The sequence below is a fragment of the Aquarana catesbeiana genome, linkage group LG03, assembly GCF_042186555.1.
Source record: "Aquarana catesbeiana isolate 2022-GZ linkage group LG03, ASM4218655v1, whole genome shotgun sequence".
Classification (NCBI taxonomy): domain Eukaryota; kingdom Metazoa; phylum Chordata; class Amphibia; order Anura; family Ranidae; genus Aquarana; species Aquarana catesbeiana.
Window position 1 is genome coordinate 620,096,324 of NC_133326.1, and position 27,376 is coordinate 620,123,699.

The window sequence follows — 27,376 nt, forward strand, 5'->3', positions numbered from 1 at the left end:
CTCTGTCCACCCCTCCATCCCCTCTAGCTCAGCAGAACCAATAAAGCGGCCTCCAAATGCCACAGGATGACAATTTAGCCCATCAGGGATATATACGCCTCAGCGTAACCCACATTATTCCATCAATCATCCACCCCAAAAATGATGAAACTAAAGTACATACTTACAAAAAATATTTATTCAAACTGCTCATATCCAAAGTAAACCATAAAAAATAAAAAATTCTAATATTAGGCAAATATTAGGAATAAAGGAGGATTTCTGATGCAGCGTACACACGGTCTGACTTTTCGGCCAGACTTGTCCGACGAACCAAATACGGTGGACAATCCGATCGTGTGTGGGCTTCACCGGACCTTCAGCGGACTTTTCCAGTCGCAAATCTGACGGACTTTAGATTTGGAACATGCTTCAAATCTTTACATTGTAACTCCGCCAGACCCAGAAAGCCGCCTGTATGTATGCTAGTCCGACGGACAAAAACCGACGCTAGGGCAGCTATTGGCTACTGGCTATCAACTTCCTTATTTTAGTCCGGTGTACGTCATCACATACGAATCTGTCGGACTTTGGTGTGATCGTGTATAGGCAAGTCTGTTCGTTAAAAAGTCTGTCGGAAGTCCGCCAAAAGTCTGTCGAAAGTCCGCTGGAAAGTCTGTCGGACAAATCCGGTCGAAAAGTCCGCCCGTGTGTACGCGGCCTGAAAGGACTCTGGATCTGAGGACATAATAAAAGGTATAGTCAGGAAGATTTCCCAAAAGATAGGAATACATCAAGTTATAAAAACTAAAAGATTTCCACGCTAATAAAATAATATGACCAAAATAAGAATGCGATATATATATAACAGTGATCAGTCCATAAAGAGTTCCAAATAAACAGTGATCAGTCCATAAGGGAATCCAAAATTAGTGAAAATATTATTGGTATTCGTGTCTCAAAGATATTGGATGGTCCTAAAAGCACAACAAAATCATAAATTGTTAAAGTGTTACTAAACCCACAACAGTAAAATCAGTCTGTATATGCAGTGAAGCATGCTTGTTATACTCACTGTGGAACCTAAGGGGTTAATCCTTTGCATTGTGTATAAAGGCTGTTTGATCCTCCTCTTCTTCCACTGTCTCCAAAAAATAACCTGATATTTACAGAGCCAGAAGACAGGCTGCACATGCTCAGTTTGGTGTGTATTGCTGGAGAGTTTTTTTTTTTTCTTGGGAGGGTGCATGTAATTAGCACAGGGCCAATCAGCACTGTCCAGACATGTCCAGACAGAGGATCAGGGGAGAATGAAAACGCCTCCTAGAAGCTTTACTAGGAACTAATAGAAGTCACAAGACTGCTATATACTGCTGAGGAGAAAAGGCATTTAGCAGTTTATATTTACTAAAAGAATAGCATTTCCATGTTCTGTGTACTGTGGGAGACCAGATATAGTTAATGCAGGTTCTGGGCTTAGTAACACTTTAAGTAACTATGTGTATTATTCAATGAATTCCTACCTCATGTTTTGTTATGTTTAATACATGTCTATGCCAATCAGTGCCGGAGCCCTTGTTATCTGTGACCTGTGTGCTGAAGACGTGGAGGATTATATGTATAACCCATGTAAACACGTGTTTTGCTGGCCTTGCATCACAAAATACCGAGCTACACCATCCTTCTCTGAAAACAAATGCCCGACATGTTACTTCAACCAGGTAGGAGCCCTAGTGAATGGACAAATATGAAATGTGATTCACTATGTACATTAGCCTGTTTACTTCTGGTGGAAAAGATTGTGGGGCTTTAAAGGCCTCAAGCACACAGGACATTTTGCCAACTCTCCTAGAAGTCATTCCTCCTGGTAGCAGCGTTTTGGCAGAAAAAGGGCCTGATGCTTGTAAAAGTGTCTAACACGTTGAGGCTTGTTTACAGGCATCAAGCACTTGGGCCATTCTTCTAAATAGCCATAATGATTTATTCTGGCCAAATGCATTAACGCTCATGTGCTAAACATGCCTAGCTTTAACACGCTTTTGGATGCGTTTAGAAGCATCAAGCATTTTTTCTGTCAAGATTTTGATGCTCCTGGACGCACTGGCAGTGGTTTTTTTTTTTTCCTTCTAAGCTTCTCTAAAAACCTATGTGTTCATGGACACCATAGACTAACATGCAGGGGAGTTTAGAGGCAGAAAAAGAAAATACCAGACGCCCCTAGCAGCAGCTGAAAAAACGTCCAGTGTGCATGAGGCCTGAAGTGTTTCTGATGCCGCGTACACACGACCGGACATTCCGGCAAACTAGGTCCGACGGGATTAGTCCGTCGGACAATCCGATCATGTGTGGGCTAGTCCGATCGTTTTTTGGGTAAAAAATCAGACGGACCTAGAAATAGAACATGTTTCGAATCTGTCCGACGGACTAAAAATCGGGAAAACTGTTCGTCTGTGTTCTGGTCCGACGTACCAAATACGACGCAAGGGAAGCTATTGGCTACTGGCTATTGAACTTTCTTTTTTTGTCCCGTTTATGTCATCACGTACGAAATGAACGGACTTTTGATCAGACTTAGTCCGATCATGTGTGGCCAAGTCCATTCGTTCTGAAAGTCCGTCGGTCCTCTGCCGAAAGTCCGTCGGGAAGACCGTGGGACCTAGTTTGCTGGAAAGTCCGGTCGTGTGTACGCGGCACTACTCCAACATTTCATATTCTTAACGTGTCTGTTGTACCATGTACTGATGTTAAATGGATAGTTCACCTTTACCACAAAACTGCCTATGCAGATAAGGGGCATCTATAGATAAAAACAAACTATGCAGCTCTGACTAAAGTTGAATAAGGCCCTTGCTATAGGTGTAGGCCATTTACATACCTTATGAAACCTGACTGGAATACTGCCAGGACGTTGCTAGGTACTTCCAGGACGTTGTTAAGTGAGGCCTAGTCATCACTGCTCACCTCCACCATCACAGGTGCATTGATACATGTCCCCTGGGGCAGTACCCGGGTCCCCAAACACTTTTTATGGCAATAACTTGTATATAAGCCTTTAAAATGAGCACTTTTGATTTTTCATGTTCGTGTCACATAGACTTTAACAGTGTTCGTGTGTACACATTTTTTTGTCTGTTCACAGTGTTCTGGTGCGAACCGAACCGGGGGGTGTTTGGCTCATCCCTAATGAGGCCCAATTCAGACAATGGCAAGCTAAAATAAATTCCCTGATATGAGCATTTGTTATTTGACTTCAGATCCACTTGCAGAGATTTCTGACTTTGATTCTTTAATTTCCCTGGACAGCCTCTACAACTGGTATCGGTAAACAGGACTGGACAATTGCATCTAAATGAATCTGCAGTAAAGAGATGTTTCTTGGAATGTGACGACCGCCCAGTCTATGTGATTAGCGTGATTGGAAAAAGACGAACAGGAAAATCATTACTAATGAACTGTTTTATGAGAGCCCTTCGTAATATGGTAAGACTGACAGATAAGTAACTTGTTCAGTTTTATACTATAGATCAGGCTCATTGAAAATAATACGAAGAGAAGTTGTGCTACGAACATGGCTATTTCAAGACAAACAGCCTTTTTTCCCCTTTGTTAAATCTGAACTCCAAACCTGGGCATCCACAGGTAGGGGCAAGGGGTGTCAAGTGCACCCCCCCGGCAGGGCTGGTGCTACCTATAGGCAAGCGCGCACAATCAGTTGGGGGCACCTCGCTGCATGTCCCAGTCCGGGGAGTCACATACACAACATGGGGGTGTAATGTATCTGGGTGTATGGGGGTGTAATGTATCTGGGTGTATGAGGGTGTAATGTATCTGTGTGTATTGGGTGTAATGTATCTGGGTGTATGGGGGTGTAATGTTTCTGGGTGTATGGGGGTGTAATGTATCTGGGTGTATGGGGGTGTAATGTATCTGGGTGTATCGGGTGTAATGTATCTGGGTGTATCGGGGTGTAATGTATCTGGGTATAATCTATCTGGGTGTATGGGGGTGTAATGTATCTGGGTGTATCGGGGTGTAATGTATCTGGGTATAATCTATCTGGGTGTATGGGGGTGTAATGTATCTGTGTGTATGGGGTGTAATGTATCTGGGTGTATGGGGTGTAATGCTTCTGGGTGTATGGGGGTGTAATGTATCTGGGTGTATGGGGGTGTAATGTATCTGGGTGTATCGGGGTGTAATGTATCTGGGTGTATCGGGGTGTAATGTATCTGGGTATAATCTATCTGGGTGTATCCGGATGTAATGTATCTGTGTGTATCAGGGTGTAATGTATCTGGGTGTATGGGGGTGTATTGTATCCATGTGTAATCTGTGTGTATGGGGGGGTGTAATGTATCTGGGTGTAATCGGTTGTATGGAGGTGTAATGTATTTGCGTGTATTTGTACTATGTCTGCAGTCTTTGACCGTTATAATGACAGTTGAAAAGGGCCGGAGCATGGGTGACCTTAAAATGAAGCCCACCACTGAAAAAAGTTCTGCGGACATCCATGACTCCATTGTACTTATCTGCTAAAAAACCTATCCATCAATGTGATGTTTGCTCTATCTCTCTAATTGAAACTGGGATATGGGTAAAAAAACTTGGACCCGATGTCCACCTGCCACCTGCAATCGCTCCACAGAGAGGCAGAACGGGGATCTGCCTATGTAAACAAGGCAGATCCCCTTTCTGACATGGAAGTACACAGAGATCATTTGTTCCCTGTAAGCAGGAACACTGATCTTTGTGTTCTTCCTGTCAGTCCATCCCCCACACAGTTAGAAAACACTCCCAGGGAACACTCTTAACCCTTTGATCGCCTCTGATGTTAACCCCTTCCCTGCCAGTGTCATTTATACAGTAACAGTGCATTTTTTTTAGCACTGATCACTGTATTGGTGTTACTGGTCCCCAAAAAGTGTCACTTAGTGTCAATTTGTCCGCCGCAATGTTGCAGTCCCACTAAAAATTGCCGATAGCCACCATTACCAGTAAAAACAATTAAAAAATGAAAAGCCCGTAAATCTAGCCCGTAGTTTGTAGACGCTATAAATTTTGCGCAACCCAATCAATATACGCTTATTGGTATTTTTTTTACCAAAAATATGTAGAAGAATATATATTGGCCTAAATTGATGAAGAAATTTGATCTTTTACAATTTTTTTTGGATATGTATTATAGCAGAAAATAAAAAATATAGTTTTTTTTTCCAAAATTGCAGGTCTTTTTTGTTTATAGCGCAAAAAATAAAAACAGCAGAGGTGTTTAAATACCACCAAAAGAAATCTCTATTTGTGGGAAAAAAAGGACATCAATTATATTTGAGTACAGCGTCGCACAATTGCGCAATTGTCTGTTAAAATAACGCAGTGCCGTTTTGCAAAAAATGGCCTGGTCATTAAGGGAGTAAAACCTGCCGGGGCTGAAGTGGTTAATACATTTTAATTGCATATTCAAGTTTTTTTGTACCGTATCCCATTTTTTGATTATATCAGTTTTGGTGATGTAATTGTAGTCCACTCGGTGCGTGTAATTTTATAACAAGCTGAGACTTTGTTACATTCTGCTTACCCATTAATGTTGTACCTGTGTCTGTGTGTATATCCCTGGATTTTTGAACTGCTGTAAAAACCTTTGTACGTTTAAAAAATTCCTGGTATTCAAGGGGTTAAAACTAATTCAGGCTGCTGCAGCTGCCAGTTTGGTATTGAGTTTTACATCCAGCAATCAGCTTTCAAGTAGAAGTGATCCTGGCGGCTCTAGAGCACTCTGATCACTTTTCTGCACTACGAAGATGCCACTAACCCGCAGTGGTTCCCAGGCTCTCCCGTACCTTTAGGAAGCCTAAGACCTCAGTAAATCCACTTACTATTGAAAGCAGGAGGAGAAACATCTGTTCCCCAATCTCCTCTGTGACTAATGAACTTGAAAGAGATGTGTATTACATCACTTCCTAGCTCAGGGCTATCCTTCCCTGGCTACTGTAGCTGGGGAACGAGCTAATCAAGCATGATCTGTGGTTGACTTACTGCAGTGGAGGGCAGAGAAGACATTGGTGGTCTCATAAACCCCTGATGTCTCCATAAACTTGACCTGTCAGCTTACCCTGTTAGTACGTAGAGGGCTTGTTACCTACCTTGTGATAGAAATAAAGTTAATTTAAAAATGTTTTAAAACATTGAAACATTAAAACATTGAAAAATGAATTATAATAAAAAAAATGTAAAAGCGACCCTGTTGCTCCTGTAGACATCACAATGTATACATACCTCCTAACTTTTTGAGCTGGGAATGAGGGACACCCATCAGCAAAAGTATGCAGGCATAGGACACACCACTTACCACGCCCCCTTAAAGGAGAATGTACAAAAAAAAAACAAGATTGGTTAAACCCACAAGTGTTTTTTTTACCACTACTATTCCTTTATATTGGCTTTTGGAATTGACAAACACAGCAATTTAGAAATTGGATCAAAGGTTTAGCACTGTGAAACACTTTTTGATAGATAAAAAGTGCATTTTATATATAGCTATAGAGATCAGACCAAAATGAGGGACAAATGAGGAGGAATGAGGGACAGAGGGACATTACTCCAAATCAGGGACAGTCCCTCAAAATCAGGGACAGTTGGGAGCTATGTGCATATGCGCAGCATAGGGCACACATGTGCATGTAAACATGAATTGCCCCTCATATTTCAGATATTACCACAAATGTCAGAATGAGAGAAATAATCCTAGGGCCATAATTCATTTTTAACTCTAAACTCATTATCTGTAAAGGCTTTTAAAGCGTCACCCATGGAGAATTTGGGTACCATAGTTTTTTGCAATCTGCGGCTAACTAACACAGTGTTCTGGGTGTCTTGAGAGTGTCGCAAGCATTTCACATTACAGGCAGGCATTCCGTCAGATTAGGTGACCCGTCAAAACTTGTAACGAAAGTGATGCTCTGTCAAGGCCATCTTGGTACACCCCGCACTCTGCCGCAGTAAGCATAGAGTCTGAAGTCGCCAAACGAACATCTTTTTACACCCACCAAAGTCTTGCATTTCACATTTATTTTTACCACTAAACTGAGCTTATATAGTGAAATACAGTATTTAGAAATCCGTGACACTGTTTTGATGTTGATTTGTAAAAGCAGTCTTCTGTCAGATTAGCAAACCTGTGAGATCAGCATGACTAGGGCAGTCAGATAACTCACTACCCCAAACCACACATGTATACAAACTTATCATTATTAATAAATGATAACACTGACACCTGCTGGATGTAAATGGCCTGCTTGGCCTTTTATTATCAAAAACCAAATAAATAACTTATTATTCAAACATTATTCAAAAATATTCAAAACTATTCTGAAACTAATCCAGCTCCAATCCCACTCCTTGGTTGCAGGTCCCTGACGACCCCCTCTTCCACTTTTTTTGTCTGTAATACTTATAGTTAGCATCTGTCCCCAGCCGCCAGAATTGCCTCGAGGACCACTATCTGACCACAGACCCCCAACAACTTATTACCCGATAGTCTAAACTTAAAACCAAACTAACCGGGAAGATTCAAAACCTGAGAATGGGTCCCCATTCTCTCAATACCTCATGTATTTTATGCTTGTCGCCAAAGACCCAACCGCCATATCTTCCTTTATTAAGCCCCTCATCTATCAGAAAAAAACTTTTTTTTTTAAGGGCGGGAGGGAGGGAACTTTTCAACCTGCTTCTTCCTCCAACTGCTGACCTCTGATCTCACTCCCCTCGTGGACTTCGCATACCACTCCTCCCCCACTGACTTATCCACCAATCCGGTAAGTCTAATACTTTCTCAACATACCCCTCCTTTATTTAACCCTTTTCTCTCTGCAAGTTACTTACACCCTGTCATGTATGTCCTGCGCCTACATTTGCAATTCTGGCTACGTACATGTCTTAACTAGGGAAGTCAGATAACTCACTACCCCAAACCACATATGTATACAAACTTATCATTATTAATAAATGATGACACTGACACCTGCTGGATGTAAATGGCCTGCTCAGCCTTTTATTATCAAAAACCAAATAAATAACTTATTATTCAAACATTATTCAAAAATATTCAAAACTATTCTTAAACGAATCCAGCTCCAATCCCACTCCTTGGTTGCAGGTCCCTGACGACTCCCTCTTCCTCTTTGTTGGTCTGTAATACTTATAGTTAGCATCTGTCTCCAGCTGCCAGAATTGCCTCGAGGACCACTAACTGACCACAGACCCCCAACAACTGATTACCCGATAGACTAAACTTAAAACCAGACTAACCGGGAAGACTCAAAACCTGAGAATGGGTCCCATTCTCTCAATACCTCATGTATTTTATGCTTGTCGCCAAAGACTCAACCGCCACTGCGGCACCAGTGTAAAACTTTACACTTGTGCCCGCGCCACGCCAGCAATGCTCTGCGAATGCCATCCTCCAAACCCAACGCCCAAAGGTCAATCCCGACTGGGTTGAGATGTACCCCATCCCCCCGCAAGTACCTCCAAGTGTCCACGTCCAACTCCAGGTGTCTTACCACCACTCCACCATTACGGGCAATAAACCTACCCACCTCCTTGTTGACCTTGATACGGGCCTTATTAATTTTTTCAATGGACCTAGCACCCCTCCAATCTAATCGCGCTACGATGTCCGACCATACTATGATCATGTCAGGGAAGGAGGTCATCAACCTACGAAAGTCCCATTTTATGTCTTTTTTGACCTGTCTCATGGGTCTAATGGATAAATCATTGACCCCCACGTGAAGGACCAAAATATTCGGAGGCTGGTCCAGCCGTGCAAAGCGATGAACCTCAGGTACCACCTTATGCCACATACCTGGCATCCCAATCCACCGTATCCTGCCCTCCTCCCTAGCCAGCCTCAACTGTCTACCCTCTGGCCTAACATCTGCCCTCTTTGCCCCCCAAAAAACATAAGAATGTCCCATGATCCAGATGAGACATCGGGGGAAATCTGAAAAGACATAACAAAGACATACCCAGCCAGGGGCCAACAACACAACATAAAAGACGTACAATCAACATGAAAAAAAAACACAAACACATCATAACAAATGAGGATGAACATACAACTGAAATCTAGTGGATTCCCACCTGCCAATCTTTTTTATGGCTTCAGAAGGAAGCCCCCACCGAGACGCCTCAGTGGCCGCCCGGATACGAAATGAATGAGCTGCAAATTCCTCCGGACTAAATCCGCCTGCCTGCAGGCACTTATGGAAAACTGCCGTAAATTGGAACCTGGACAAACATGATCCGTCGAGGTGTACTAGCAATGCCCCTTCCCCGTGTGTTTGAAGAGCCATAAACTGCTCTAAGGCTGCCACTGGGCAAAATTCTGCACAACAGCCCCTGAATAAATCTACCCGGATCCCTTTACCCAGCTGATCCGTTTTTGACCGCCTGATCCAGATCTGTACCGCCCCTACCGAGCACTGTATATCCCCAAGCTGCAAACCCCCTGCTACCCGCTTGGAGGGTGAAACCAGCTCTCCAATTCTAAACGCCCCAAAAAAGGCCAGCACAAAAGCCGCCCGAAAAAGAACCTGCTCATAGGCCGAAGAACAGACTTTCCTTAGATTCTCCAGAATTATTCCCAGCACCTCAAAGGACACTGAGCGTCTGGTATCCGGTTTGGAACTGCCCTTCCGGTAGCCCCTCAATGCTCTCATGACCACAAAAGATTTTGTGAAATCTCCATAACCTGCTAACTGAAATAAAAAGGCCAAAGCCGCCATCTTTTTTCCAATTGCAGCCCCAGAAACACCATTCGAATAGTTACTACATATGAAATACAACAAACAAGCCTGTACATCGTTTGAGTCCTCCGACCCGCCTATCTCCTCCAGAAGCGCAAACCATTCCTGCCACACTTTCGAATACACTTTCCACGTTCCAGCGCTGAGAGATTGCCTGATCAATCCAGCGGCGACTCCAGAGCAAGTTTCCATAAACTTAGCGGACATGGCTCCCCTTTGAGGTCCGCTTCCGGTGCCAGCATACGAAATTCTTCCCACTGGAAACGAGATAAAGCATCCGCTAACTTGTTATCCACCCCGGGAATGTGTACTGCATATATAAAAACATTCAGCCTCAAACAGCAAAGCACCAAGTGCCTCAACAATCTTATCACCGGTGGGGAAGAAGCTGTAATGTTATTAATCGCCGATACCACCCCCATGTTGTCATGTTGTCTTCCCCCAAATTTCCACTGACAAAACAATGGGAAATAGTTCCAACAAAACCAAATTCTTCAGGAACCCAGCCTCCCTCCAAACCGCCGGCCATGGTTCCGCACTCCATCACCCCTGACAGTAAGCACCATAGCCTACAGACCCAGTCGCGTCCGTGAACAAGACCAAGTCAGCATTGCTGACTGGCCCCGTTTGCCACACTGAATGACCATTGAAGGATTCCAGAAATCCAAATCTTCAAGTCATCCCGAAGTTCCTTGTTAAGACGCACAAAGTGATTGGGTACCGTACCCCAGAAGTCGCTGCCGACAGCCGTCAGCAAAAAATCGACCCATAGGAATAATCCTGCAAGTAAAATTCAATTTACCTAACAAGGATTGCAGCTCCTTCGAATGAAGCTTATTCCCGACACTCGCCATACTCACCTCCCTCCTGAGGGCCACCAATTTGTCCACTGGCAACCTACATTCCATAGCCACAGAATCGATTGTGATTCCCAGAAAAACCAACTTTGAAGTTGGTCCCTCAGTTTTATCAGCTGCCAATGGAATACCAATCCGCTCAGCCAGGTGTTGAACTGTTCCTAGCAACACCCCGCAACAACGGGACTCCGGAGGGCCGATACATAAAAAGTCGTCCAAATAGTGGATGACTGAGTTAACCCCAGCAACTTCCCTAACTGCCCACTTAAAAAACGAACTAAAGGCCTCAAACAGGGCACAAGAGATAGAACAGCCCATTGGAAGGCAACGATCTATAAAGTAAGACCCTTGCCAACAACAACCTAACAAATGACAACTTTGGGGATGAACTGGCAGCAACCTAAACACAGATTTCATGTCCGTTTTCGTCATGAGGGCCCCTTTTCCATATTTTCTAACCCACGAGATAGCCGCATCGAATGATGTATAGGTAACCGCACAAACTTGCGGGTCGATACCATCATTCACTGAACTGCCTTTGGGATAAGACAGATGATGAATCATCCGAAACTGCCCCGGCTCCTTCTTCAGAACCACACCCAATGGTGAAACTATCAAATCTGGCACCGGCGGGGCCAGAAATGGGCCAGACATCCAACCTAACGCCACCTCCTTCCCCAGTTTGGTCGACACCACCCCCTGATGGAGAAGTGCTGACTTCAAATTTCCTGATACAGGAGGAACTTCCCGCACCGTACTCGGAATTCTAAATCCTTCCCTAAACCCTGCTTCTAACAAACTAGCCACTGCCCTATCCGGATACCTACTTAGAAAAGGTGGCATCCTTTCCAGTCTCACCGGCGTCATCCCTTTTTCCAGCAACATCCCCAGACCTACCTTTTCCTTGCTTGAAACAGCGCATGAGGGGGTGTGTACCACTGCACCCGGAGCATTCGTGTTTGTAGCGACACGAGCTGCCAAACCGGCATGTTCCCTCATTAAACTGCCAGCAAACCCCCTTTTTTTTTCTAAGGGCCGGCGATTCTGCGGAGGAAGCGCCGCTGGCCCCCCCTGGAAAAAACTGACTCGTAGCCCTGGATGAAGTCATCAACTTCATCCAGAGGCTGATATCTTTATTGGTCCCACCTAATAGAAGGGCGAATGGCCTTCTGCTGACGAAATTGTTCATCATACCGAAGCCACACTAAACCACCGTATACCCTGTGCGCCTCACTGATGGCTTCCAGATAGCAGAATAAAGCCGAGCAATTCTCAGGGGCTTTTTCCCCAATCACGCTTGCAAATATCGCAAACGCTTGCAACCAGTTTGCAGATGTCCATCCGGTTTTACCCGATCTGGATTAAACTTCTCCAATGGGAGCAGGGAAAATATTTCCACAAACTCATCTTTCCAAATTTTCTCCCTCATCTTCTGTTTCAAATGAGCCCCCAAAGGTCCCTCGAAGCACACATACACTTCACACCGCGCCGCATCTGCCAATCGCACCTTTTCTCCATCCTTGTCCTTCTGCGCCACTACCGCCGCCGAGTCCCCGACTTCTTTTTCCGTCTGAGTCCCAGCCACCACACCTACCTTCTGCGAGGGGGGGGCAACTGTGCTCGGTAATTCACTGACCCCCGAGGAGGGTGTCACCCAGGGCCTAACCGGTGCCGAATCTTGCGACGCACCGCCTTCAAAGTGGCGAAGTAACTCTAAGAATCCCAATGCCCCTCTTCCTTACTTCCCCCTGAGGAACCCTGTACATCACTAACCCCCCTACTACTACCCACAGCAGACATGACAGACGAGACAGGAGAAGACAAAGGCACAGATAGCTTACCAGGCTGCGTTGGGCGAGAAGACCCTCCAGCCGCCAGTCCCGTCACCACCGCTGCCTCCTGGGGCTCCTCAGTCAGCTCACCGTCTTCACTGCTGCTGTCTGCTGCTGTCACTTGGCCCTGCGACCGACACCGCTCCTCTTCTGCTCTCTCCCTCCCCTCTGATGCTGGTTGAGTGACCGGCGGTGTGAGGCTAACTTCCCCCTGAGGGCTCCGTCCACCGCTGCTATGTCCCTCCTCGATGACATCATCGTGCTGCACCGACGACACAGCCAGCACACAGGCATCTCTCCGGCCAACCCTCCCAGGCCCTGACTTGGGCCTGGAGGCGGGGCCTACCGACTGACGCTGATGGCATGTAGCATAGCTTCTCCCACTAGGCAAGATGGCACCCCATGAGGCGAGCCGCCGGCCGCAAACGAGTAATGGCCGGCGCCCGATGCCGCTGTTCTCCCACGCCGGGCTGCCACCCGACCGGAGCATCGCCAGATGTGGCAGCCGCATGTACCTGTGCTCGGATGACGACAGAGGAGACAGGCCGAGGCACCAGGAGAGTGTCTCCCCTTCTCGGACTTTGCCGTGGAGGGGGATTCCTCCCAGGCCCCCTACCAGCTGACGAGGGGGTCTGCTTCGCAGGGGGGCCTGAAGGGGCCCAACTGGGACTCCCAAGCCGGCGTTGAGTCTGGGGGGTGTTGTCAGGACTAAGGCACTCAGGAGGCCTGGACCTCCTAGCCTGTGTGGGAGCAGGCCCCAGTGTAGGGGGGCCCTGCGTCACCCCCTGCAGAGATGCAGCAATCTGACTCTGTAGCCAGTCAGTGTAATGAATCTCTGCTGCAGCCCTAAGCTGTCCTAAAAGCTGATCCAACTCACTCATTTCTGTCTTCTTCCGCAGCCCTAACTTTTCAACCTGCTTCTTCCTCCAACTGCTGACCTCGAACTTCGCATACCACTCCTCCCCCACTGACTTATCCACCAATCCGGTAAGTCTAATACTTTCTCAACATACCCCTCCTTTATTTAACCCTTTTCTCTCTGCAAGTTACTTACACCCTGTCATGTATGTCCTGCGCCTACATTTGCAATGTCTGGCTTGCCGCTGCTTTTAAAATTCAACATAAAAACAATGGGGTTTATTTACTAAACCCCAAATCCAGTTTGCACTACAAGTGCACTTGAAAGTGCACTTGTAAGTGCAGTCGCTGTAGATCTGAGGGGAAGCTCTGAAATGAGGGGAAGCTCTGCTGATTTTATCATCCAATCATGTAAAAGCAAAAATGCTGCTTTTTATTTTCCTTGCATGTCCCCCACAGATCTACAATGACTGCACTTCCAAGTGCACTTGCAGTGCACTTGTAGTGCAAAGTGGATTTGCCTTTAGTAAATAAACCCCCGTGTCACTGACTTCTAAATACTGTGTTTGAGAATACAAGCTCAGTTTAGTGGTAAAAATAGGTGTGAAATGCAATATTTTGGTGGGTGTAAAAAGATGTGCGCTTGGCGACTTCAGACTGTGGGCTTAGTGTGGCCAAGTGCGGGGTGTACCAAGATGGCCGTGACGGGACGTCCCTTCCCTTACGAAATCTGACGGGTCGTCTAATCTGACGGAACACAGGCCCCATATCTTCATCATGGTGGGGTCCAGGTACAGCCTCCAAGGTGGTGCAAAGGATCAGCTGATCTGGAAAACTTCCAATGGAGCTCTCTTGGTTCTGCAGTTAACAAGGAATTTTGATTGAGCAAAAAATGTGTTCATAAAAAGGAAATAAATGCTTTTGCTTTTCTCTGAGGAGAAAAGACGTCCATTCTTCTAGGACAATATCAAGAAATTGAAGCATGATAGGAGTGGTAATACAGGCTGATAGTTTTTGTTGTTGTCAGTGACCAATTATCTTGTAGGCAGCAGCATAAAACATATGTCTCAGAATTGTTTCTAACCCTGTATTTTAATTGTGTCTTAATTCTCCAACATTTTGGACATGTCTGGTGTGTTCAAAGTCTGAAGAGGTAGACGTTTTATGCAGCTGACTCCTAAAATTCATTTAAAAGTGATCTGGGTGGCTGTAAAGCTGCTCAATCACTTTTGTGGTACTCATGCATACCACCACCCTCCCTTACCCTGCCTGACAAACCACCCCCTGCTATGTGGTTCCCAGGCTCTTCTGCTCCACCCGGGACCACAAATAACACTTTCATGATGGTGAGTAGAAGGAGCCATGGGGCACATGATATCCTGATCTCAACTGTGCAGTGTAAATCCAGAGACATCCACCTCTCAGTGTTTCCACCTTCATAGATCTTTCATTGGAAAGCCAAATGCACTGCAGGTCAAGCACAATCCAGAGCAAAGGGCAGGGGAAACATTAGGGGTGGTCTTTTAGAGGGGGGTTTGTTAGCCCACTTGTGATAGCAATAAAGTTAGGTGCAAAAAGACATTTAAAAAAAAAATTGAATTTAAAATAAATAAAACAACATAAAATAAAAGCACCCCCATCATTCTTCACAGACACCTACAAATACAAATAAAAAACATGTTATATGCTGCCACACAGGCCAGAGTGAGAGCCATAATTTTAGTTCCCTCATTTAGAGTAAACTCTAAACTGATGAGCTGTAAAGGCTTTTAATGCATCATCTATTAATAATTTTGAGAACTGTAATTTTTTACCATTTTGTAGGCGCATGCAATTTTGAGGCTTGACATATTTGGTATTTATTACTTGACATTACCTCACCTTTTGTTTTGTACGAAAAAAAAGGGATTATTTTGTGTTTTTTGTGCATTCAAATAATTTTTTGTGTGTTTTTACCAATTACCATCCATTTATTCTACAGGACCTCTTTGTTCAGAACCTAAAACGTTCTGGGGGTAATTTTAAAGGCAAGTGAGAAGTGAAAACTTTGCTCCAAAGGGGGAAGCAGTTAAAGAACACAAAATATAATTTTTTGAGTTAAGAATAAATACCTGAATATATATTCTTTATATATATATATATATATATATATATATATATATATATATATATATATATATATATATATATATATATATATATATATATATATATATATATTTTTTTTTTTTTTTTTTTTACACAGAGTTTAGTGTCATTTTAACTGGGCCTAACTTAGGAGGTGTACTTGATATGTTACCATTGCATACAGCATATGTAGAAATTTAAGGCTTCAGCATAAATGGAACCTAACCCTAGTATAAAAAGGTTTTGTAAGATGTCTCTAAATTTCTACTCAATTTAATAGGAGAAGAAAATTTACGATTTAGGAGAAGATGAACCTCTGAATGGTTTCCCATGGAGGTTTGGCACTGATATTGTCACTGAAGGTATCTGGATTTGGGGTAAACCCTTCCTTCTGGAGAACAACGGTGAGAAGGTAAATACCCGGCTCTAATTTATATGTACTGTACATCCTGTACCATATTTTACTTGCACATCGATCTGTTTATAGGTGCTTCACCAATGTAACAGGTACATTCTATTTGGAAGGCTTGGTTCACACTGGATGCCGATGCCTGTGTGCGGTTCACACTGGAAGCACCTGAATGACCGCAACATACAGGGATATACAATGTAATACTGACATATAATCACATAATCACACATAGGTTGGACTTGATGGACTTGTGTCTTTTTTTCAACCTCACCTACTATGTAACTATGTAACTATGTTTCCTGGTTCATCGTTTCAGGTCCGATTTCAGCCTGAATTTTGGGCTCTTGTGCAAATTCGCACCGGAGCCGCATTGGAGATATGTGAACCGGCTCCATAGAGAGCCGGTCACATTCTCCTGCTATTGCGAATTGGATGCGGGGAATTCGCAATAATGTGAACCCAGCCTAAATGTCAGTGATTTTCAGTCATGGTGCAGTACATTTGGAAACCACACTGCTTCGTCAAGGCACCTCTGATAAGTGAGGTCCCTAACTTTAAAGTGGTATTAAAGCTTCATTTTTGTCTTTTAAATAACAAACATGTTATACTTATCTACTCTGTGCAGTGGTCCCCCACCATCACTCCTGGCTCCTCCCCTTGAGCAGTGCCCCCAGAGAAAGCCGCTTGCCCTGGAAGCAACGCTGCATGCTAGCTCCCGAGCCTTGGCTCTATGCATCCATATGCATCCAGCCCCATCTCCCTGCTCTCTCCTCATTGGCTAACTGCCTGTGACTGAAAATAGTCTATTGTGGGAGGCTATTGTGAACATGGATGATCGTCCATTTACATCCGTTTTTCCATAGAGCTGCATTAGTCCGTCAACGGACTGATGAAAAAAAGACAAACAAAAAGGGGACTTATTATCACCGCTTTAAAGGTACAGCAGCACACCAGAAGCCCATCACATTGGCTTTGCAAAGCAGATTTTAGGGGCTTTTCACACATGTGGACCGGTTGTTTTTCTTTCATCCATCCGTTGACGGATGAAAAATGGACATCAATGCATCTCTATGGAAAAATGGATGTAAATGGGTGATCATCCATTTACAGCAGTTTACATCCACATTCGTCAACATTTGTCAACATTTGTTTTTTGAAACGGATCAAAGCTCTATTTTTCATCCATTTTTGCCTAGTAGTGGATGTAAAAAAAACTGATGAGAAACAGATGAGCAGCTGATGAAATACTGATGAGAAACTGGTGAATTCCTCATCCGTTTTGACGTGACTGAACTGATGAAATAAACAGTCCGCATGTGTGAATGGGGCCTTATGCCGTGTACACATGACCGGACTTTTCGACAGCAAAGGTCCAACCGTACAAATCCGTATGTTTCCAATTTTTCCGATGGACTCAAATCCTATCGAAAAATCCGTCTGTAAGCTAGTCCGACGGACCAAAAATGACGCAAGGGCAGCTATTGGCTACTGGCTATGAACTTCCTTATTCTAGTCCTGTCGTACTTCATCACGTTCGAATCAGTCGGACTTTGGTGTGATCGTGTGTAGGCAAGTCAGTTTCGTTGGAACTCCGTCGAAAAGTCCTTTGGAGTTGAGTCCGACGAAAAGTCCAGTCGTGTGTACACGGCATTAGTGTGTGTCTTCAAATATAATAAAAAACACGACAACAGTCAAAAAGCAACAATGGCAGGGCAATATACAGAACAAAACAATAAACAATACAATGTTGTTTTGCACATGACCTGGCCAACTGCACCTTTCCCTTTTTGCAGGTTTCAAATAGTTTAGAGTGGCTATCATTGTGACTATGTATATACAGTATATCACAAAAGTGAGTACACCCCTCACATTTTTGTAAATACTTTATTATATCTTTTCATGTGACAACACTGAAGAAATTACACTTTGCTACAATGTAAAGTAGTGAGTGTACAGCTTGTATAACAGTGGAAATTTGCTGTCCCGCTGACAACAAAAGTGAGTACACCCCTAAGTAAAAATGTCCAAATTGGGCCCAAGTAGCAATTTTCCCTCTCCGGTGTCATGTGACTCTTTAGTATTACAAGGTCTCAGGTGTAAATGGGGAGCAGGTGTGTTAAATTTGATGTTATCACTCTCATTCTCTCATACTGGTCAATGGAAGTTCAACATTGCAGCTCATGGCAAAGAACTCTCTGAGGATGTGAAAAAAAGAATTGTTGCTCTACATAAAGATGGCCTAGGATGTAAGATGATTGCCAAGACCCTGAAACAGAGCTGCAGCACGGTGGCCAAGACCATACAGCGGCTTAACAGGACACGTTCCACTCCATACGAGTGCTGCCAGCATTGCTGCAGAGGTTGAAGGGGTGGAGGGTCAGCCTGTCAGTGCTCAGACCATACGCCGCAAACTACATGAAATTGGTCTGCATGGCTGTCATCCCAGAAGGAAGCCTCTTCTAAAGATGATGCACAACAAAGCCCACAAACAGTTTGCTGAAGACAAACAGACTAAGGCCATGGATTACTGGAATCATGTCCTGTGGTCTGATGAGACCAAGATAAACTTATTTGGCTCAGATGGTGTTAAGCGTGTGTGGCGGCAACCAGGTGAGAAGTACAAAGACAAGTATGTCTTGCCTACAGTCAAGCATGGTGATGGGAGTGTCATGGTCTGGGGCTGCATGAGTGCTGCCGGCACTGGGGAGCTACAGTTCATTGAGGGAACCATGAATGCCAACATGTACTGGGACTTACTGAAGCAGAGCATGATCCCCTCCCTTTGGAGACTGGGATGCAGGGCAGTATTCCCAAACAGACCTCCAAGACGACCACTGCCTTGCTAAAGAAGCTGAGGGGAAAGGTGATGGCTCACAGTCTCCCCTCTAATTCATACCAAAGGTGTTCTGTCAGGTTGAGGTCAGGACTCTGTGCAGGCCAGTCAAGTTTCTCCACCCTAAACTCGCTCATCCATGACTTTATGGACCTTGGTTTGTGCACTGGTGTGCAGTCATGTCAGAACAAGAAGGGGCCATCCTAAACTGTTCCCACAAAATTGGGAGCATGAAATTTTCCCAAATGTCTTGGTTTGCTGAGAGACTAAACCTGTACGAGTAGGGGCGAGTGGTTCTCTTGGCTCTCTGAGTCCGTATATGGATAGCATCGGCTTTCGCCTTCAGAGTGCCGGCCAGAGGCAGTTATAATAATTAGAGGCAGACGATCCCTGGGTGCTGGGGGGCACTTATGTGAGTAGCCTTTATTATGTGTTGATGTATTTTAATAAAGACGTTCTTGCATGATGATATCCCTCTCTGCTTTATACACATATTGAGCTCCAACTGGTCTGTTTAAAAAGAAACAGCATTAACGACACATAGCCATGCACAGCAGAACTGTGGAAAGCTTTCTTTTGATCCTTTTTGACATAAGCCATAAGAGGTCAACTACATTTGGTGAGTCTGCACCCATTGGGGTTGGAGCACAGCGCACATGGAGTGAATTGAAGTGGAATAGCACTGCACTGTCACTAAGAGCACTGGCATCGATCATTGGATGTGATTGATCTATACACCAATCAATTTTATTCAATGAAAACTTTTCACAATGGACTTTCTTGTTTGAATGTTTAATGAATATTATTTTTATGGAGTCAAGGATTGTACTTTAATTCAGGCACTGGCACTTTTTGGCACATTTTACTTGATACTGTATTTGTATCAAACATTTTATTTATTTAATACCTTCATTACTGACTTAAGCTCTTTTGTTTTTGGCTATATCCTGCACATGTAGATGTAAAAAAGTATAGCTCACTTTATACCATTTGTCTCTTACAAATCAGTACGTCTGCATTGAGGGAGTGCAGTAGCCCTGAGCTTGTTGCTAATTAACTTTGTGCAGGTGTTATAATAAGAACACAGTGAGCCAGCACTCAGAGCCCATTCACACAGGGACGACTTGTTAGGCGACCTAGTCACCTGACAAGTCACCTCCCGTTCTGTGCTATGGAACCGTTCTAAGGGGAGCGACGCAAGTCGCTCCGACTTAGAAAAAGGTTCCTGTACGACTTCGGGGGCGACTTGGGGCGACTTGCATAGACTTCTATACAGAAGTCGTTTTGCAAGTCGCCCGGGCAGTCGTTTGCAGGTCGCCTCGCTGAGGTGACCTGCAAGTCGTGTTGCCCCTGTGTGAATGGGGTCTCAATATATCTAATCCTAACACCTATCTATTAGGATGCTACAAAGGGTTCTGGATGGTCAACAGCAGGGCTTTTTTTCTCAGAAAATAGGTGCAGGAACTCAACCATGCCCGCCACACACACATACCTGCCAAATGGCATCAAATAGTAGCTCTTCCCTCTGCAAACAACTCATCCCTCCACTGCCCTCATCTTATCCCCTCTCAAAAGCTCCACCATCTACCACATGCCTTATGTTTGTTGCAATATTAAGCTGAAGCACCCATCTGGCTGTAGTACCTCCCAGCATACTATACTATACTACAGTCACTTACAAGGGAGATCATGCAGTAGGAGCATCAACAACTGGTCACCAGGGAAAAAATGGAGACCACAGAGGTTGCAGCCTACTACGCGCCCTCTCCCGACCATGACTGCACTTAACCCTGGGCACCTGTTCTGTATCTCCCTTGTCCCTGTCCAGCACTCAGTGGAATCTGCGCAGGAGATATGACTTGTGGGAGCTACTGGGAGATAAGCTATCACTTGTAAATGCAGAAGCTGGATTTCTGTGTTACCAAGTGATAGTGGTGAGCAGCGAGCAGAAGACCTGAGCCAGAGGTGGTGGAACTGAGTTCCCCCTAGTTCCTGCTGAAAAAAAGCCCTGGTCAACAGTGATTGTGTTGGTGAGAGGTTTATATTTCAATAGGTCTTTTTGAAGAGACAATCCTAGTTGGTGCTGCATCTTGAAAAATCCAGAATGCCCTGCCCGCAATCTGACATTTCCTCAAACTTGTTCCCTACAGATGGCTATATTTCTTCTGGACACTGAAGGCACTGAGGATAAAGCTTATCATGAAATGGCCAGCATGAAGCTGCATGTATTAACCATGATGATCAGCTCTCACCTTGTAAGTAACAGCTAGAAACCATATGTAGCATTGGTGATCCTGGCCACACAAATGCTTGTCTTTTCCACAACTAAATACACCAATGGATCATTGTCAGCTGTTTATTGAGTCAAAGATACTTGCTGCAGATTTATTATAATGTTTGTAGTATGTTATACTTACCTGCTCTGTGCAATCATTTTGCAACCCCAAACCTCCTCTTCTCAGGTACCCCACTAGTTGGCTCGTCCTCACTTCCAAGTGCCCCCATAGTACGCTCATTCTCAAGCCAGGATGAGTGCATCTATTGACACACACAGCCCCCCACCCCCTCACTGGTTTTGATTGACAGCAGCAGGAGCCAATGCCTTCCCCTGCTGTCATCTATGTCCAGGGAGGAGGGAAAGAGAGAGTAGCACTGCTGCTCTAAGGCACAGCGTTGGATTGAGATCAGGCTCAGGAAAGTATTTTGGGGGCTAAATTGGGAGCTGATCTCAGAAGGTTTTTTTACCTTAATGCAGAGAATATATTAACGTAAAAAAAAAAACTTCTGCGTTTATAAAAACTTTAAATTGGACCTGAACTCAAAAAGTGAGGATTTGCCATGTTATAGGGAACATCTAGAAATGTCAATTATCCCTAAATTTACCTTAATTCTGGGATTTCTTCAGAAAAAATACATTGCCTATTGTATATGAGGGTGCCTAGACACTTCTGTACCTACAATTCTATAGATGTATATTTGCATCTCCAGATTTAAGGCATTGGAGTGAGCCAACTACTGTGCTGTTCACTGTTCTCCTTGCTGGACTTTAAATTAAGTATGTGTGGGATAAGGGTTTAGTAAACATATCTATAATACATTGTATATCTTGATTTCACATAACTACTATTTATTTGACTGACATATACTATTGTTCAGATAAATTTGTAAATGTACATTGGAATAAATACCTACTAGGTTAAAGGTTATTACCGTATATACTCAAGTATAAGTCGAGTTTTTCAGCACATTTTTTTGTGCTGAAAGTGCCCCCCTCGACTTATACTCGAGTCAAGCACTTTTCTGCAGCAAAAAATTTCATTTTCCGGACCGACTTTGGGGCCCCGTATCTCAGGGCCACTTTATGCTAGGAACCCCAAATTGCTGGGGTTCCTAGCACTAAGTGGCCCCGAGATACGGGGCCCCAAAATCGGTTCGGAAAATGTCATTCTCTGCTGCAGAAAAGTGCTTGACATTTTCTGAACCGACTTTGGGGCCACGTATCTCAGGGCCACTAGGTGCTAGGAACCCCAAATTTGGTGTGCAAACCCAGTGGAACTGGTACCATAACATATCCAAAGCTAGGGTTCCTAGGACCAAGTGGCCCCGAGATACGGGGCCCCAAAGCCGGTTTGGAAAATGTCATTCTCTGCTGCAGAAAAGTGCTTGACATTTTCTGAACCGATTTTTGGGGCCCTGTATCGTGGGGACACTTGGTGCTAGAAATGCCAGCTTTGGATATTTTATGGAGCTAGTTCCACTGAGTTTGCACACCAAATTTGGGGTTCCTAGCGCTAAGTGGCCCCAAGATACTGGGCCCCAAAGTCAGTCAACTGTGTCCATCTGCAGCAATGTAATTTCAGGACCATTTGGGTTCAGAGACCCCAAATTTTGGCTGCAGCTAGGGGGCATCTAGGAACCCTTAACTACCGAGTTTGAAGTTTGGGGGACCTATGGCTGCAAATGGGCACAGTGAGGCATGCAAATGGGCACAGTGAGGCTGCAAATGGGCATTGTTGACCCTCTTTTCCACTTACAGTAGCTGTGCACTTCTCACCCTCGTCTTATACTCGGGTCACTAAGTTTTTCCCATTTTTTTGTGGTAAATTAGGGCCTCGACTTATACTCGGAACGACTTATACTTGAGTATATACGGTAAACTACTCCACAACAGGGAAGGATAGAAAGGTATACAGAATTAAAACTTTGACAGCTTTATTGTTTGAATATAAAATAAAATGGTATATGGTACAAAAGAGGTCCATAGAGTAATAAAAAATAAACAGCAATACATAGACAAAAAATATTGGAATACAATATGGGAATACTGGTGGTGACACATATTTGATTACATAGTAGTTGTTGGCTCTACGCGTTTCGCAACTTATTGTTGCTCATCAGGAGCAAACGTGTTTATTGGTCCTTATATCCTCTATTTGTTTTTTTGTTATTTTGTTCATTATGTGTTTTGATAAATTATTTAATTGGTTGCCCTCTAATTGTCCGGGTCATTCACATGTTTCAGTGCAGGTTCCCTTTGCGCTGGGGCTTGTGGGTCATGCTACCGTATCCCCCTTGCAGGCTTTGTCTTTCCTACACGGTGGCTGTGACGCGCACTGCCTGCGTTCCCTTTCCAACTCCCTAACTGACGGGGGCGGGTGGGCGTTCACTGCGTGTCGACGTCACACCTTTTGCGCCGGCAGTGTGGCGTCACTCTGTGAGTGGTGGGGTTGATGTTTTGGCACCAAGTCACCAGGCGGCTCTTCCGCATTGGTGTAGGTGCCTCCCCTCCCCCACTGCTCGCGTGTGTGACGTTGACGGGGTCCTTGGGCGGCGGCACCCATATATTTGGACACTATCCATGGGCTGTTCAGGCATTTGGCTATTTCTTATGCTCCAGATCAACATCACTCACATGTCCTCCAGATTTCTATACAGGTAACTTTTCCCTCACATAGGTTTTTGCCCCTCCATTTACACTTCATTCCTTCCCTTGTGTTTTTTTTTTTTTTTTTTGTTGGCTTATTTAGGTAATTCATGTGCCTTTTGTATTTGCTTAGTGTAACATCACATAGCCCGTTCCACCTTTACATAACCTTAATATTAATTCAACATCACCTACACCTTTACCCACTACTCATCATCATATTTCATTTATTCATAGCCATTGTTTTTCATTTACCCTACAGTTTATATATTCATCAATAGCCTGATGCCTGTCTACCCTGGGTATGCCCTGTTTGGGCTGCCTGCCCTTCAGGTCTCCCGTCTCAGCTCCCGGGGGGAGCGGTGCCCACATTTGGTGGCAATGTTGGCCCGGCTCCCAGGCCAGCAGTACATGGACACCCTGTAAGTACCAGCTGGGACTCTGATCTTGTGTTCATTGTCCCTTAAACATGTGAATGTCCTGGATCAATTTGTAATTATACCTTTGTCATCTCAGAGACACAATACACGTTTGCTCCTGATGAGCGAAAATAAGTCGCAAAACGCGTAAAGCCAACAACTACCATGTGTTCAATTATGTGTCACCACCAGTATTCCCATATTGTATTATCAATATTTTTTGTCTATGTATTGCTGTTTATTTTTTATTACTCTATGGACCTGTTTTGTACCATATACCATTTGTTTTTACAGTCAAACAATAAAGCTGTCAAAGCTTTAATTCTGTATACCTTTCTATCCTTCCCTGTTATGGAGTAGTTTAATTACCTTTAACCTAGTAGGTATCTATTCCCATGTACATGTACGAAATTGTCTGAACAATAGTATATGTCAGTCAAATAAATAGTAATTATGTGAAATCAAGATATACAATGTATTATAGATATGTTTACTAAACCATTATCCCACACATACTTCATTTAAAGTCCCGTCCTTTCTGCTCTCTCTTTATTATACAAATTTAGGGATGGAGGTAATTGACCACGTCACTACCTCATTTAAAGTCCCAACCACACCTCTCTTAAATTGTTCTCCTTGCTGGAGGCTACATCTACCAAGATGACTGCCTCCACATACACACAGTGCAGAACAAAGCATGATAAGTCAGTATAGGGGAAAATCAGCTGCAGGGATATAACAGGCAATTCTGGTGACTGGTCCTTTGCCCTCAGGCTGCCATTTTTGGGCACAGGTTTCAGAGTAGTTCAGTTCCTCTTTAACATGCATCGAAAGTGAATAAAGATCTGTTTTCAGCAGTACAGTTCTCACCTATGTGTTTTTGTGTGGGGTGATGCACTAAAAAAATCCTTCAAAACCACTTGACTTATTACCCGTTGTTCACTGCTCAGCCACCTAAAATCAAACTACAAGCTGTAGTAACTTTCTCAGATCTGTGTTATCCATGAAATGTATTTAAAATTGTGATTTTTTTTTTTATGTTTCAGGTGTACAATGTGAAAGGCAATTTGAAAGAGACAGATATAAACTATCTTGAGGTAAGAAGATCTCCCATCTATTTAATTTTGGTAAACCCATGCTCTGTATATACAAAAATTAGTGAAACACAGCACTATTATGTACCATCTATTACTATTACTGTACCATCAATTCATACATTAGACATAAAAATAAAAAAAATCAGATTTTTCTGCGATTCTCAGTCCATACATAAATGAAAAATACCAATAAAAAATAAAAAAGTGAACTAATATATATATTATGTATGGACTGAGAATCGCAGAAAAATCTGATTTTTTTTATTTTTATGTCTAATATATATATATATATATATATATATATATATATATATAAATATAGAGTATCTCACAAAAGTGAGTACACCCATATTTTATTATCTTTTCATGTGACAATCCTGAAGAAATTACACTTTGCTACAATGTAAAGTAGTGAGTGTACAGCTTGTATAACAGTGTAAATTTGCTGTCCCCTCAAAATAACTCAACACACAGCCATTAATGTGTAAACCGCTGACAACAAAAGTGAGTACACCCCTAAGTGAAAATGTCCAAATTGGCCCCAATTAGCCATTTTCCCTCCCCGGGTGTCATGTGACTCATTAGTGTTACAAGGTCTCAGGTGTGAATGGGGAGCAGGAGTGTTAAATGTGGTGTTATCGCTCTCACTCTCTCATACTGGTCACTAGAGGTTCAACATGGAACCTCATGGCAAAGAACTCTCTGAGGATTTGAAAAAAAGAACTGTTGCTCTACATAAAGATGGCCTAGGCCAGTGATGGCGAACCTTGGCACCCCAGATGTTTTGGAACTACATTTCCCATGATGCTCAACTACACTGCAGAGTGCATGAGCATCATAGGAAATGTAATTCCAAAACATCTAGGGTGTCAAGGTTCGCCATCACTGGCCTAGGCTATAAGAAAATTGCCAAGAACCAGAAACTGAGCTGCAGCACGGTGGCAAATACCATACAGCAGTTTAACAGGACAGGTTCCACTCAGAACAAGCCTCGCCATGGTCGACCAAAGAAGTTGAGTGCACGTGCTCAATGTCCTATCCAGAGGTTGTCTTTGGGAAATAGACGTATAAGTGCTGCCAGCATTGCTGCAGAGGTTGAAGGGGTGGGGGGTCAGCCTGTCAGTGCTCAGACCATACGCCGCACACTGCATCAAATTGGTCTGCATGGCTCTCGTCCCAAAAGTAAGCCTCTTCTAAAGATGATGCACAAGAAAGCCTGCTGAAGACAAGCAGACTAAGAACATGGATTAAATGGAACCATGTCCTATGTTCTGATGAGACCCCTAAGTGAAAATGTCCAAATTGGGATCAAAGTGTCAATATTTTGTGTGGCCACCATTATTTTCCAGCACTGCCTTAGTCCTCTTGGGCATGGAGTTCACCAGAGTTTCACAGGTTGCCACTGGAGTCCTCTTCCACTCCTCCATGACGACATCACAGAGCTGATGTTAGAAACCTTGCGCTCCTCCACCTCCTTCTGTTTGAGGATGCCCCACAGATGCTCAATAGGGTTTAGGTCTGGAAACAAGGTTAGCCAGTCCATCACCTTTACCCTCAGCTTCTATAGCAAGGCAGTGGTCATCTTGGAGGTGTTTTTGGGGTCCTTATCATGTTAGAATACTGCCCTGCGGCCCAGTCTCCAGAGGGAGGGGATCATACTCTGCTTCAGTATGTCACAGTACATGTTGGCATTCATGGTTCCCTCAAAGAACTGTAGCTCCCCCAGACCATGATACTCCCACCACCATGCTTGAATGTAGGCAAGATGCACTTGTCTTTGCACTCCTCACCTGGTTGCCGCCACACATGCTTGACACCATCTAAACCAAATAAGTTTATCTTGGTCTCATCAGACAACAGGACATGGTTCCAGTAATCCATGTCCTTAGTCTGCTTGTCTTCAGCAAACTGTTTGCGAGTTTTCCTGTGCATCATCTTTAGAAGAGGCTTCCTTCTGGGACGACAGCCATGCAGACCAATTTGATGCAGTGTGCGGCGTATGGTCTGAGCACTGACAGGCTGACCCCCCACCCCTTCAACCTCTGCAGCAATGCTGGCAGCACTCATATGTCTATTTCCCAAAGACAACCTTCTGGATATGACACTGAGCACGTGCACTCAACTTCTCTGGTCAACCATGGCGAGGCCTGTTCTGAGTGGAACCTGTCCTGTTAAACCGCTGTATGGTCTTGGCCACCGTGCTGCAGCTCAGTTTCAGGGTCTTGGCAATCT

The 27,376-nt window shown here is 44.1% G+C and overlaps 1 protein-coding gene across 2 annotated transcripts in view; it reads left to right on the top strand.

The window, feature by feature from the left end:
- Nucleotides 1–27,376, top strand: part of LOC141133152 (RING finger protein 112-like) — a 122,517-nt gene that overhangs the window by 23,397 nt on the left and 71,744 nt on the right. The window contains exons 2-6 of one of the 2 annotated variants that reach the window (XM_073622327.1): nt 1,544–1,700; nt 3,283–3,459; nt 15,740–15,871; nt 20,855–20,959; nt 25,094–25,144. In XM_073622327.1, coding sequence (XP_073478428.1) covers nt 1,544–1,700; nt 3,283–3,459; nt 15,740–15,871; nt 20,855–20,959; nt 25,094–25,144 — 622 coding nt within the window. Of the gene's footprint in view, nt 1–1,543; nt 1,701–3,115; nt 3,185–3,282; nt 3,460–15,739; nt 15,872–20,854; nt 20,960–25,093; nt 25,145–27,376 lie in introns of those variants that run through there. The other variant, XM_073622328.1, reaches the window with a different exon arrangement.